The sequence below is a fragment of the Engraulis encrasicolus genome, chromosome 2, assembly GCF_034702125.1.
Source record: "Engraulis encrasicolus isolate BLACKSEA-1 chromosome 2, IST_EnEncr_1.0, whole genome shotgun sequence".
Classification (NCBI taxonomy): domain Eukaryota; kingdom Metazoa; phylum Chordata; class Actinopteri; order Clupeiformes; family Engraulidae; genus Engraulis; species Engraulis encrasicolus.
In genome coordinates, this window is record NC_085858.1 from 10,730,304 (window position 1) to 10,744,095 (window position 13,792).

At 46.1% G+C, this 13,792-nt stretch overlaps 1 protein-coding gene across 1 annotated transcript; it reads right to left on the reverse strand.

The window, feature by feature from the left end:
• Positions 1-467: 467 nt before the first annotated feature.
• lrrc3ca (leucine rich repeat containing 3Ca) lies at positions 468-10,439 on the reverse strand. Its single transcript, XM_063213042.1, has 2 exons — positions 10,291-10,439; positions 468-1,456 (listed from the first exon to the last, which is right to left on the reverse strand). The coding sequence occupies exon 2, from the start codon at positions 1,327-1,329 to the stop codon at positions 529-531; it is 801 nt and encodes a 266-aa protein (XP_063069112.1). The 5' UTR covers positions 1,330-1,456; positions 10,291-10,439; the 3' UTR covers positions 468-528.
• Positions 10,440-13,792: the final 3,353 nt, after the last annotated feature.

Consider the following 13,792-nt stretch of genomic DNA (forward strand, 5'->3'; position numbering starts at 1 on the left):
TATAGGAAATGAACACACATCTGCATTCCACTGCAGTCCCTCTTTGTTGGGGGGATCGGAAGCATCCAGACCTTCCGAGGTGGGGAATGATGGGAAAAGTTTGAGAACCACTGCTCTAACGTGACCCACTCTTATCAGCTCATGCATTTGGTTCCTGCCTACGATGACCTCTTGCGTTACTGGCATACTCCCTCGGTCAACCCTCCTTACCCTGTAATCGTGCAACATTGATCACTGATCAGGTGTCTGTTCATGGCTGCTACTTTCTGCTGTGTTTGAGGACTACATTGCCATTTGGTTACTGAGTAGGTCATCTGGCTAGACCCATGTCATCAGAAGGCATTGACTACCGAATAATTTTGCTCTTTACCTTGTACAAAGAGGAGGGACCTGCCCTGCCCTTTGCACATCTGCCTGGATTGTCTGTTTTACTCCCTGCATTTGTGTATGTAGGCTACTTTATGTAATGTGTGTTTATGTTTATGTTTGTATGTCTTGCTCCACTTTGTCGATGTCTGTCTGTCTTGATCACACCACTGTGCTGATGGTGGACGACTCTTCGGATTTGACCTGGCGGCTGGGCAGCGACTTGAGGTACTCCAGGTGCCGTCGGGCGTCCTCCTGGTTGGCGCGGACGTAGTAGACCAGGTAGGAGATGACCATGGTGAACCAGCCGAACATGGTGACCAGCATGGCCACGTCGGTGGTCTTCTTGGGCACCATGCACAGGTCCAGGTCGGCGGTGAGCAGCAGCGCCTGGCCCGTCACATCCGTGTCGTTGGGCTCGGCCGTGTGGCACACGATGCCCTTCAGCGACACCGTCTCCAGGTCCAGTCTGGGCAGGGCCTTCTGCAGCTCGCAGTCACAGTGCCAGGGGTTGTTGGTCAGGTTGGAGCGCGCCTTCAGGCCCTCCAGCGCCTCCGGGTCCAGCGTGACCAGCCGGTTGTGCGACAGGTCCAGGAACTTGAGCGAGGGCCCCAGGCCCCGGAAGGCGGCCGGCTCCAGCGTGGAGAGATGGTTGTGGGACAGGTCAAGCTCGGCCAGCATGGGTAGACCTTGGAAGGCATCTGTGGGCACCGACGCCAGCTGGTTGTAGTCCAGGTAGAGGCGCCGGGTGTCGTTGGGGATGCCAGCGGGCACGGAGGTCAGGCGCAGGTGGCTGCAGCGCACCGTCTTGCCCTCGGACTCGGAGCAGTAGCAGCGCGGCACGCAGGCGGTGCCCGCGGCATCCGTGCCCACGTGCAGGGAGCACACGGCCATCAGGACCAAGGGGAGCCACGCCGGCGACGCGCCACTGCACCACGGCAGCCAACCAGATGCCTCGGGCATGCCGGATGTACACTGGGCATGCTCATTAGGCACAGGAAGTGAAGGAGAGGGGGGCGGGGCGGGGGTCAGGCCACTTGGTGGGGGTGACAGGGAGGAGGTGAAGAGCTTCAGTCAAAGTCTCCAAGACCTACAACAAGAGAGGCAGACATCAGCTCACTGTGGATTCAATGTGGTATGGATGACATAATTACGAACACACTTACACAGGCATGTACACACACACACGTAAATATGATGTGACGTAAGCACATTTTTTTCATTTCATTATTGGAAAAGATTTTATACGTCATTTCATCTAGTTGTGAATGTTTGCCATTCAAATTTTGCAAACGTACATTTTAAATGCAATGCAATGCAATGCAATGCAATGGATACATAATTTTGCAACGAAGCTGTTCATATACACCCACACACTGCTGAAGTAAGTTGAGGCACACATAAACAGACACACATTCATGAGAACAAGTAGGCTAAGGGTATTCACTCATTTCTGAGGGAGGCCTGAACTGGGGAGAAAACCGGAACCCACCAACAGAGTGAAATGGAGGTTGTTCATCAACTGCCTATGCACTCAAGACTGTAGTAGGCACTGCCTCCTTACTTGTAGCTAAAACTTGGTGTCCGGACCACTAGCTTCTATGTAGAAAGAAAGCTAATGCACAATTTGGGCGTACTACAGCACCGCCATTTACATGACCTTTCAACTAAATTGGTCGCTTTAATTCCCGGCCCTGATGGCTCTAATGACCAGTGACCGTTGTCGAGCTGCCGCAGACTCCTGGGTTAGCAAAGTAGAAGCGAAGTAACCATGGCTTGCCTACTGCAAATATGACCGGATATTGAAATTTAACAGGGTATTCTCATGCACTAGTTTATTCCTGATTTTCTTTGACTTCTACATAGGAAGGCAGTAGGCTGCCATTGAGGACACAGATGTCATTTTTTTCCAGTAATGTAAATTGTATCTTTGATGAAATTCAATATATGACCAACAATGATAAATTCAGTCTGTATATGCCACCCCCATTTATCCTCAAGTCAGTGAAAGCAAACTTAAGAATTTGACTGAAGTGTTTGAAGCATTCTACATGTACAGTATGCAGTACAGCACGCAATAGTCGACCTCTGCATTTGAAAATGTCTGGTTACGGCCCTGGGGGGGCTTTCGGATGCAGTCGTTCACTCATTTCAGTTACAGTAGCCACATATCACACAGTTCTCATCAGTGTTTCCTTGGCCTGTGACACAGCCTGATGGTGACAGCCTGATGGTGGAGTAGATTTAGCGAGGAGCAACAGGCCAGAGCTCTTTATTGTGCAGACCTGCCAAAGCTCATCAGGGACCATGCATTAATCATTACAATCGACATGCACACATGCACACACCCACACACACAGCCTCCCCCTGTTGAGCAAGCGTGCGGGCACACACACGCACACAGCCCAACCTTTATATCTTTGTGGGGCCCTTCCTATCTTTCTGGGGGCCTTCCATTCATATTAAACCTAACAATAGCTAAAGAATGTGAAACTGTGCCCAAACCAAAACAATCCCTAACCCTATCTTGTCAATGAGGAAATGCTTTTACACTTTTACTCTTACCAGTAACAACAAAACTACCCCAGCAAAAGGGGTCAAAACCTGTGGGGTCCAGGATTTTGGTCCTACATGGAGTGAGGGCCCCAGCATGTGGATGTGCTACAATAGCAGTGACCTCACAAAGTGTAGTACACACACGCGCGCGCACACACACACGCGCACGCACGCACGCACGTACGCACGCACGCACGCACGCACACACACACACACACACACACACACACACACACACACACACACACACACACACACACACACACACACACACACACACACACAAATACAGATATGCAGAAATATATTGCAATGGTATGTCTACATTTCACTTATTCATGAAAATGGATTTGACAAACCAATAATAAGCCAATGAGACCCCTATGAAAACACATACTGTATTTACACACACACACACACACACACACATACACACTCTCACACACACACACACACACACACACACACATACACACTCTCACACACACACAAACATATGGGCGCAGACGCGTGCACGCACGCACACACACAAACACACACACACACACACACACGATAGAAAGTATAGTCTGTCAAGGCTCCAGTGCTCTGTTGAGAATAACAGTTGTAGCTGCCAACCCAACTAAAGAGCTCTTCAGCGCAAAGCTCAAGGCTGCATTCACACAGCAACTGTGGATCAAAGCAACTAATGAGCATGTAATGAAGTTAAGCATCAATGTAATGTCAAGGAAATGAGTAAAACAAGTCAATGCAATTAGTGCTAGCCTAGATGAAAACAGCAATTACAAATACTGATATGTATGCATCTGTGACTTTAAATGATTTTGGTAAGTAGGGCTTGCGATGAATGTAAAATCTAATTCAACTTTGATTTATTTACAACAATTTGTAGGTAAATGCTAGAACAAGTTTAGGCCAAGTCAAAAGCGGTTTGAGTGTAATGGGTTCTAGTATAATGATGCACACTTTTACCTGATTCATCTGATTTGAAGTTGCGATCAGGAATCTCCATCAAATCAGACTGATTAGGCATTTCTCTTGCAATCAAGCTACCCTACCTGAAAATCTTCACTATCCCCTCACACTTTGCAAGTGAGTGCCTGCAGCAGTCAATACAAACGTGATCATGCACTTAAAAGTCAGATTTTCTTCTGGTCCGTAATGGTTTGTGGGTGAGACATGGTTTGGGGTTGCTGGAAAAGCTTTTAGGATAAAAGGTGCGTCCAAAAGAAGTCCATTTGCTTACAGCGTTTTTTTTTTAGTTTTAACTTTTTTTTTACTTAGATGACCTGGATGAATGAGAATCTTGTGTGTGTGTGTGTGTGTGTGTGTGTGTGTGTGTGTGTGTGTGTGTGTGTGTGTGTGTGTGTGTGTGTGTGTGTGTGTGTGTGTGTGTGTGTGTGTGTGTGTGTGTGTGTCAGGGGTGGAACTTTTATTTCCCCACCAGTCACTGTGGCAGGTAGATTCTATGCATTTTTTACCAGTTCATTTTCAACTGTTCCAAACATTGTAATGCCAAGTAAGATCATTTTCTGATCAATAGGGCCTACTTTTGTTTCAGAGGTCATACATTCAGTTATTGTGGTGCCAATAATTCTTTTCATTACCAATTTGCTTAAACCTTTGATGTTGGATGCTGCATATGATTCAACATTAACCCGGGCGCCTGTAGAAAAAAATCACCCGTCAAGGTGACGAGTGGGTTAACATTGTTTCACCCACCAAAAGCCAAATTCACCCGTCATTGGCAGGAGGACGGGTGCTTATTAGACGGGTATGTGTGTGTGTGTGTGTGTGTGTGTTTAATTAGTCTATTAGTTAGTTCCACCTGCAATAATAGCAGCAATAGGCCTATGGTTTTCTTAACAATTGAGTGAGTCTACTTTTCACGATAACATTGACGATCAATTCAACCACTTTGTCCTCCATCCCTGGCATGTCACACTGACAACAATAGCTTGTTGTTTGTGTTTGGTAATGTCATTGTTTCTTATTTTGCATATCAGCTGCCAAGAGCGGGCTTCAGTTTACCTCCCGGCCATCTACACACCTGCTGGCTAATCCCTCCGTTGCATTTAAACAATCAGCTATCTAATTACTAATCCGACAAGGCAAGCCTCCCGACTGAAAGAGCACATCTTGAATCAAGCCTTTCAGGAAACATAAAAACACAGACAGGGTAAAGCACACACCAACTAACATCAAATAACTGACAATAGGCTATGGCTATCGGTAAAATGCTAACAGCTGCTCACTGTGGCTTGTCAAAACGAAAGCCGTGCTGACAGTAGAATGAGTGACCAGCTATAACACTCAGGGGCTGTGTCCATCTGAAGCATTTCTTCACGCGGACATTCCCTATTACATTACATTACATCACGATCGCTACATAAAGCGACTTACAACTATTATTTTTCAGGGGATTGGTTACAGTCCCTGGAGCAATGTGGGGTTAGGTGCCTTGTTCAAGGGCACTTCAGCCATGGATGGAGATGTAGGGAGAGGTCAGGGGGGATTCAAACCGGCAACCCCAGATTGAAAGATCAACTCTCTAACCACTAGGCCACGGTTGCCCCTATTAGTCAAGTCAAGTCCAGTCGGTTTTATTGTCAATTTCTTTACATGCGCTGGTCATACAAAGAATTGAAATGATGTTTCTTACTTTCCCATGCAGACAGACATAGACTCTAGACTCTAGGTGTGGACATAGACAATTAGACATAGACAGTATACATACATTACACCTACATATAAAGTGCAAGACTCGGGAGCAGCAGACATACATAGAACATTTTTTTTTTAAAGAGATAGTGTTGTGCATTCCAGTTATGTGCTATTGTGACGATTCTGATATAGTAGCATTTTGAATAATAATAAATATAAAGTAAGCCATTTGTAATGTGCAGTATTCACAACTATTTGGTAGCTAGATTTTCAGTACAGTCATTCAAGTAACAGGCATGAAGTAGCAGCAACTGTGTCAACATGTGTGTGTGTGTGTGTGTGTGTGTGTGTGTGTGTGTGTGTGTGTGTGTGTGTGTGTGTGTGTGTGTGTGTGTGTGTGTGTGTGTGTGTGTGTGTGTGTGCACTTTGAGTTAGTGCAAGTAGAATGTGCAGTCACAATACAGTGTTGGGAGGGGGGACTATCAGTATGTGTGTGTGTGTGTGTGTGTGTGTGTGTGTGTGTGTGTGTGTTTGTGTATGTATGTTTTGAGTTACTGCAAGTAGAATGTGCAAGTAGAATGTGCAATGGGAAGGCGGGTTAAGTGTTCAGCATCCTGATTGCTTCGTGTATGAAGCTCATTGCCAGAATGGTGGTACGGGAGCGGAGGCACCTGTACCTCTTTCCAGAGGGCAGGGGACTGAACAGTTTGTGTGCAGGCCAGGAGGCTTGTGTCCTTGGTGATCATCAGTGTTATGCGGGTGAGGCGGGCGGTGTAATGTAAATTACCCATCCAAATTGTGATCTTCAGCATTCATGAAGACCACCCTGGCATTAGGCTAAAACTGTCCTGAGCTACATTCATGGCCAAGCATTACAATATGACAACGGAACACTGGGCCTATCTAACTGCTTGTTAACCTTTAAGAGTGTAACGTCAGAGCGGTGTGACGGGAATGTTCGGGCAGTGAAAGTTCAATAGAATTCTGGGCGTCATTTTGGAATTTTAGAATCTTCCATTGTTATAGAACGCATTCTTTTTATAGAATGTTCAAAAAACCACACTCGCTTGTTAAAGACCAGATGCCAACCAAAGGTCACCAAGTTGCAATGAACTTATTGCATCAGCTCAGGACGTGACATTGGGATGTTTGATTCAGCTTATCACAGTGCACCTCTGGCCAAGCTGCAGTCATTTCAGACCTCTAAAAGTGCAGGCTTATACCCTGCGTGCATCAAATGCCTCTGTAGGATACTGGTTGAAGCTATAATTAATCAGACCACTCTTTTCGCTGACTTACCTAGCACCAGAGCCAATGAGAGAGTTAGTACTGTCTTTGCCTTGAATGCGCAGTTTCAAGCCATTGGAGGTAGCCTACTTGATTTTTGCTGGCGCCCTTTCGAGGTAAATTTAAGACATCCCGTTCGGCCAGACGGACTTGTTCGAGAATTTTTACATAGAACCACAGGGAGCACCGTATGAGTGTGCCTCCCGGGTCAGCCCTTCTCTCCCACTCTTCCTCAATATTTTCCCTTTTCATTGATCAGTCTGTTTCTTTTGCATCTCCTCGATCATCATCTCTGCCTTTTCCATCACTTTCTCTGACAGTGGGAGGACAGCCAGAGGGACATCTGAGGCACAGGAGAGAGTGAAAGGAATATGGAGCAAGAGGATCGGCGAAGAGGGGATTACATTACAGTGTCGAGGGAGAGAGAGAGAGAGAGAGAGAGAGAAAGAGAGAGAGAGAGAGAGAGAGAGAGAGAGAGAGAGAGAAGACCACGTCTGTGAGGAGTAACTAGATGACAAGGAGCTATGCCTGGCACGATCCAGTCATATACCGGCTAGACATCTCGCCACACTGAATAAATCCTTATTTGTTCCATTTCTTCTTTAATCAAGGGTCAAATAAGAGGCCTTAGGAGCCCGTTACGATGATGAACTATGATCACGATGATGCATTTTAATGTTTGCCACCAGAAAGGCCACTAATGTGATGTCAGAAGCACTCTGGCCATGTGTCAAGACGCGGGAGCAGAGCAGACCACTTAAATCAGTGCAGTCTGCAGCCAGGACTGCACTGGTCATCTGGTATAAAGGGCGTTGTCGTGGCAGTGGCCAGACAGTCCTCAGGGGACGACGTCTTTTTTGTTTGGTTTTCTTTTGCTTTTAATTTTCCCCAGCCCGCAATTTAGTTGGGGATGTCCATTGGTGCATTTTTAACAAATGAAGTAGACAGTGGACTAGCATATTATTGTGTGTGTTGTGTGTGTGTGATGTGTGTGTGTGTGTGTGTGTGTGTGTGTGTGTGTGTGTGTGTGTGTATGTGTGTGTGTGTATGTATGAGTGTGTTGGGGGTTACCATGTGAGAAGCTGGTCAATGTTTTAGTCCCGGGATGTTTTCCAGCCCCAGTCCAGACCTGTCCCTGCCTGCAGTAGCAGCCGGTATATTGGACTGCAATAGCCCTTTGCCTCCAGCCACCCCCTAAATCTCCAACACGTCTCATTAGAATAGTTCCTGCCTACACCGGCCTGCTCGGTCTAACCACAGCGGTTTGCTGCAAGAGTGAATGACTATTGGATTTTTAAGAGGCCAATTTGGTTGTTTATGTTCCGCAATCAGCATTTGTTTTCATGCCAGCCGTGCCTTCCACAGAAATGCGTCCATTAGGATCAGGCAGACACTTTTATGTATCCCTGCAGTTTCCCTCTCCTCTCCTCTCCTCTCCCCTCCTCTCTCTCATCTCTGCTGGTATTGACTGTGGCCAATATCCCCCTGGAAAGGCACTTTAACGAGCTTGTGCGCGTGTGTGTGTGTGTGTAGTGTGTGTGTGTGTGTGTGTGTGTGTGTGTGTGTGTGTGTGTGTGTGTGTTCGCGCACACCAGCTCATAGTTAGTATATTGGCGGAATATTCTTACTCCCTGACAGACAAATGAATTCTCCAGATTTGTATGCTGATCTTGCTAGTGGGCTTGGCTAAAACTAGTTTTAGATCCTCCTGACATTTGGCTTTGGAGAATATTTTTTTACCCATTGCGTCCTCCACAGGTTGCCTTCCTTTAAAGATCAAACATCAGACATATTCTAGCCTACATACTGTATATCAGAGTTGTTTAAAGTAGAAGTACTCTTAATTACACATGTTATTACAACACTACTGTGATAGACATGGTGATTACATGGTGTTGACTTAATATCTTAGCACTAGTGGGTGCAATGTCATCAGAACAAAATGTTCTGCGCCCCCCATCTCTATGGGCCTGGGACAACTGGCCCCTTTGTCCCTCGCCATTGTCTTCCCTGACTGCATGTCGATGCATGATAGCCTCTTATCTTGGGCCTATATTACAAAGCTGGTTCAGGAATAAACCAGGTTAAGTTAAGAGGTAAGTCATCTAATAGAAGAGCCTGGAGTCCTCATTTTATAAGAAAATGAGGACTACAGGCTCTTCTATTAGGTGATTTACCTCTTAACCTAACTTGGTTTACTCCTGAACCAGCTTTGTAGTATAGGGCCCTTATCTCTATGAAGTCTGACCCAAAAAGCAGACTATGTATTGGCAGATATTTACATAACGGTAGCTTTATGTCAGTTAAGATAATGTCAGTTAAAATGAAAGGTTAGGTGTCTCACAGAAATCTTAGAAAATTGGTAGGCCTATTCCTGTATTTCCTCAGTTGAGTTTGCATGGGGATCTATATGTGTGTTTTTTGTGTGTGTTGTATTGTGGTATGTTGTGTGGAGTGAAGTAGGCCTATCCTGGAATGTAGATGCCAGAACTGTTGTTATGTCTTCATTGATGTCAATAAGACGGTTCTTTACTATCAGACAGGCTATATATTCCCATTAAGCCATGGGGCCTATACACTCGATGCCCAGTATTGATCTCCTTGGACACTAGTGAGCCATAAACTTAGAGATCATAAATTACCCCATCTCCTGAATGAATTATCTCCCGCTGTTTACGCTCACTATTTTCATTGCTGGGATAATAAGCACAAAAGATGACCTCACGATTACACAACAACTAGAATAATGCGATTTCATATTGAATTTAACATTCGTCGTTGTGTGGATTATTAACCTTATGTCTTCTGATGTCCAAAGGCGGACATCCCAGGTCCAGAAAGTAAAAGCACCATTGACACATTATTTGCTCTAATTCAATATTCCAGCTCCTCCTGATTACTACACCGCTTCAGGCAGGTACAGATGAGGCTGATCTGATGAAGTGAAATCACCTGTGCCAACAGTAGCCTAGACGAAACATCTGGGAGGAGTTTTACTTTCTCAATGTATTTTGTTAGTCTCTGCTTATTTTATCTCTTGTTCTTCTTTCTCATTCTAGTTAATAAGATTGGCTACTCTAATAATAACGGTATTAGGCTATTAGATTTAGTTGTAGTAGGATCTTATAAAAACAATGCGTACACATGCCTAATAATAACCTAATGCTCTAATGTGTTTTGTTTTGTAAACGGATGTTGTCAGATGTACAACGAGCAGATTGGAACATGAGTTTCATGGCATGAGCCATTCTTTTTCCACGCCAGAAATAGGCCTAACAAACAGAACAAATGGGAACTACTCAAACTTTTGCTGCAGGAAACACCAATTATCGTTTCAAAATGTATAAAAACAGACTGCCATTTTAAATCTTAAACTTCAGCAGAGAATCCATGCAATGTTTCGAAACGAACACTTACATGTCTGACGTTGCTTCTTCTGGGCAGCAAGGCGACCGATATTTTCGTGCAGGTGCAGAAATCCTCAGCTGCGTCTTTTCCTTTAAACACGTATTTAACTGTATCCAGGCACGCCTTCGTGTGAATCTGTTTTCCGTAGCATTCTTGCGGACTGCTCTGCTCTCACTCGCCACATCGACTGGGGAGAGGCGCGCTTTGGATGCGCTCTCACTCGCGCGCCCGTAGTTTCCATGCAACCACACTACCGGCCATCACGGCAGGCGCGAGTCAGATCGGCGCTGAAGCGTGAGTCCACTCCATGCGCGGACACAGACACCAAACGAGCGCAGGGGAGCCAAGATTAGAGACTGACGTTAAAATTTAAATTGCTCGCCAGCTATATCATCACAAAATAAACCAGGCTATGTCACCATATGATGATGACATCAGGCAAATTATAAATATGGATGAATAATCACATGCTTTTTCAATAACTTGGCTAATAAGCATTTCAACATATAACATAGTTTTGTAAAGCCTAGCATCTGTGGAGACTGCTTAGATTAAAATGAGTGAAACGTTCACATCATTGGGAGAGAGAGAGAGAGAGAGAGAGAGAGCGAGAGAGAGAGACAGACAGACAGACAGACAGACAGAGAGAGAGAGAGACAGAGAGAGAGATTTTTAGAATGTCAGGGGGAAAGCTTTTACGATGAACAGTGCATCAAAAAAGAGGTCCAGTTCCTCACAGCTTGTCTATTTTTACTATGGTGACCTGGGTGAATGAGAAGGGTGTGTGCGTGCGTGTGTGTCTGAACCTGCGTGCATGTGTGCATCAGTGTGCCATTCAGCCAGCCCCAGGGCCGCTGACAGCTTTTGCTGGGCCCAGGACGAAGTCATCTGAAAGGGCCCCCCATCCAACAATGCAATGAGGACCCAATTTGGGCCCCCTCTCTCCCTGGGCCCGGGATGACAGACCCCTTTGTCCCCCACCCCCTGTCGGCTACCCTGGGAAAGCCCTGATGTGCATGCGGTCTGGGGTTGTCATTTGAAGGTCAGCCACCAAAATGGATATGTTTCCACCAAGTGTATGTGACATGCAGCAACATAACATAAATACTATTTAAGGCATCTCCGTGTAACAGAGGCCATTGACTTTCACAGACAGCCCATGAGCCAGAGGCGTAACAATTGCACACACGGCCCCTGGGCAAAACACGGATAGGGGCCCCTCAAACAGCTTGCCATGGTCACAATGGGACCCCCCAACAATATAGGAGGGCCCTGGGCCCAGGGGCAAATGCCCTGCTTTGCCCCCTCTATAGCGCCGCCCCTGCCATGAGCTGCATATGTACAACCCACCTGACTCTCACATACAGGTCAGCCATAGTAGTCATAGCTTGAGCCATCCTCAGATTCAATTTAAAAGGACCTATGAACTATGGACTATGAAATAAACTAATCTCAAAAATGTTAGTTCTGAGAGAGATATTTGACCAAAGAGTTCACTGAAAATGTTTTCTAAAGCTGTGAGGCATGTGGTCAATTTCTATTCCGGTCCCTTTGTAGGAACATTTTTGGAGGAAAATGACGCAGGCTGAGGAGATGATTACACAATGGGTATACAATCAATTATCCCTCCTCTATTGCTGCCTTCAGCCTCCAGCCTCACCTGACATCTTCAGTGACATCTCAATACTTTTTTTGTATCCAATGCCTCACAATTCAGAAGATCAATATCTCACACATGACAGATGAGCTGTGAGATGAGCTGTGCGTAATCACAAAGTCACACATCAAAACACAATTTAAAAACAGCTGCTCTGAGCTTCTAGGGAGGGAAACCTTATTGTTTCTTTCGTGGGAGGAGGGTTGAGGGTTGAGGCCCTAGGCTGGAGGAAACGACCAGAGGATCGAAACGAGAGACAGCCATGGTCAGGGCTGGACTGGGGGAGAAATAGGGCCTGGGCACTTTTTGCTGGCTTAAAGGGGCCCCTCAAAATTAGCAGCGCAGAACTGACTCACTGGTGGGCCCCGCACCCTAGTGGGCCCCTATTTTCAGAAATGCAAAAAAATAGTATTCTTTGAAAATAGGGGCCCACAAGGGTGTGGGTCCCACCGGGAAATGCCTGCTATGCCAGATGGCCAGTCCAGCCCTGGGCCACGGTCATCTGTAGAGTGCCACTCTTTTACAGGAAATGTAGAAGTGATGATACAAAGAGAGCCCACGTCACTGGTATGTACAGTATGATCCCCTACAGAGAGACTCTTTGTTACTGGCTAAATGGATCAATGTGGTTTTCCTCATTTCTCACCAAGGCCACAGTGCTTTGCATGCAATTTTATTCAGTCCCGGGCACTTTATTTTCACCGGGGCACTTTCATCGTCCTTACACCATATCTGGTCACAACTTCTCTTGATTATACAGTAGTGTGCGTAAATTATGCATGTTGACTTCTTTTTTAAAATGTGTTTTTTATAGCACAAACTGGAGATGTATTGATTATGTAGGACAGATATTACCGCTCAGATCAATATTGATTAGCTAGCGTTAGTGTTGGCACCTTAATTGCAAAAACGTTGGACTTAATAATACACAGCCACACACACACACACACACACACACACACACATGACCTGGTGTGCGCGAACACACGCAGGCACACACACTGCACGCACACACACACACACACACACACACACACACACACACACACACACACACACACACACACACACACACACACACACACACACACACACACACACACACACACACAGGGAGGTCGTTAAGCCTTTGCCAGTTAGTTCATCACTTTAGTGGAATTAAAATCAATACCAGTGTAAGTCATCATGCTTCTCTGCAACCACCTATCATACAGATGTAAACTGCCTTTGTCAAACACACAAGCGCGCGCACACACACACACGCACGCACGTACGCACGCACGCACGCACGCACGCACGCACGCACGCACGCACGCACACGCACTATGTGCACTGCTCACCCAAAGACACATTTATGGCAGTAGGAACACCTGTGCTGTGCTGTGCTGTGCTGTGCTGTGCTGTGCTGTGCTGTGCTGTGCTGTGCTGTGCTGTGCTGTGCTGTGCTGTGCTGTGCTGTGCTGTGCTGTGCTGTGTGTGTTCGTGGGTGCATTTGCATGTCCGAGCGTGTGTGTGCATGTGCATGCGTGTCGTTATTACTGTTTCAGATGCCATGCGGGGACAGTTGTCAGTGTGTGTGGGAGGTGGAGAATTACACTGAGATCGGAGGACGCAGAGTGGGAATAAAGAAATAAAGATGTAGGAAAGGAGAGCGCAAAGGAACAGTAGAATATCAGATGGAGAGCAACAGACAGATAGATAAATAGAGGACTATTGGGATAAGACGAGGAGAGGAATAGCATGTGCTTGTGCATGCGTGTGCGTGGCGTGTGTGTGTGTGTGTGTGTGTGTGTGTGTGTGTGTGTGTGTGTGTGTGCGTGTGTGTGTGTGTGCGTGTGCGTGTGTGTGTGTGTG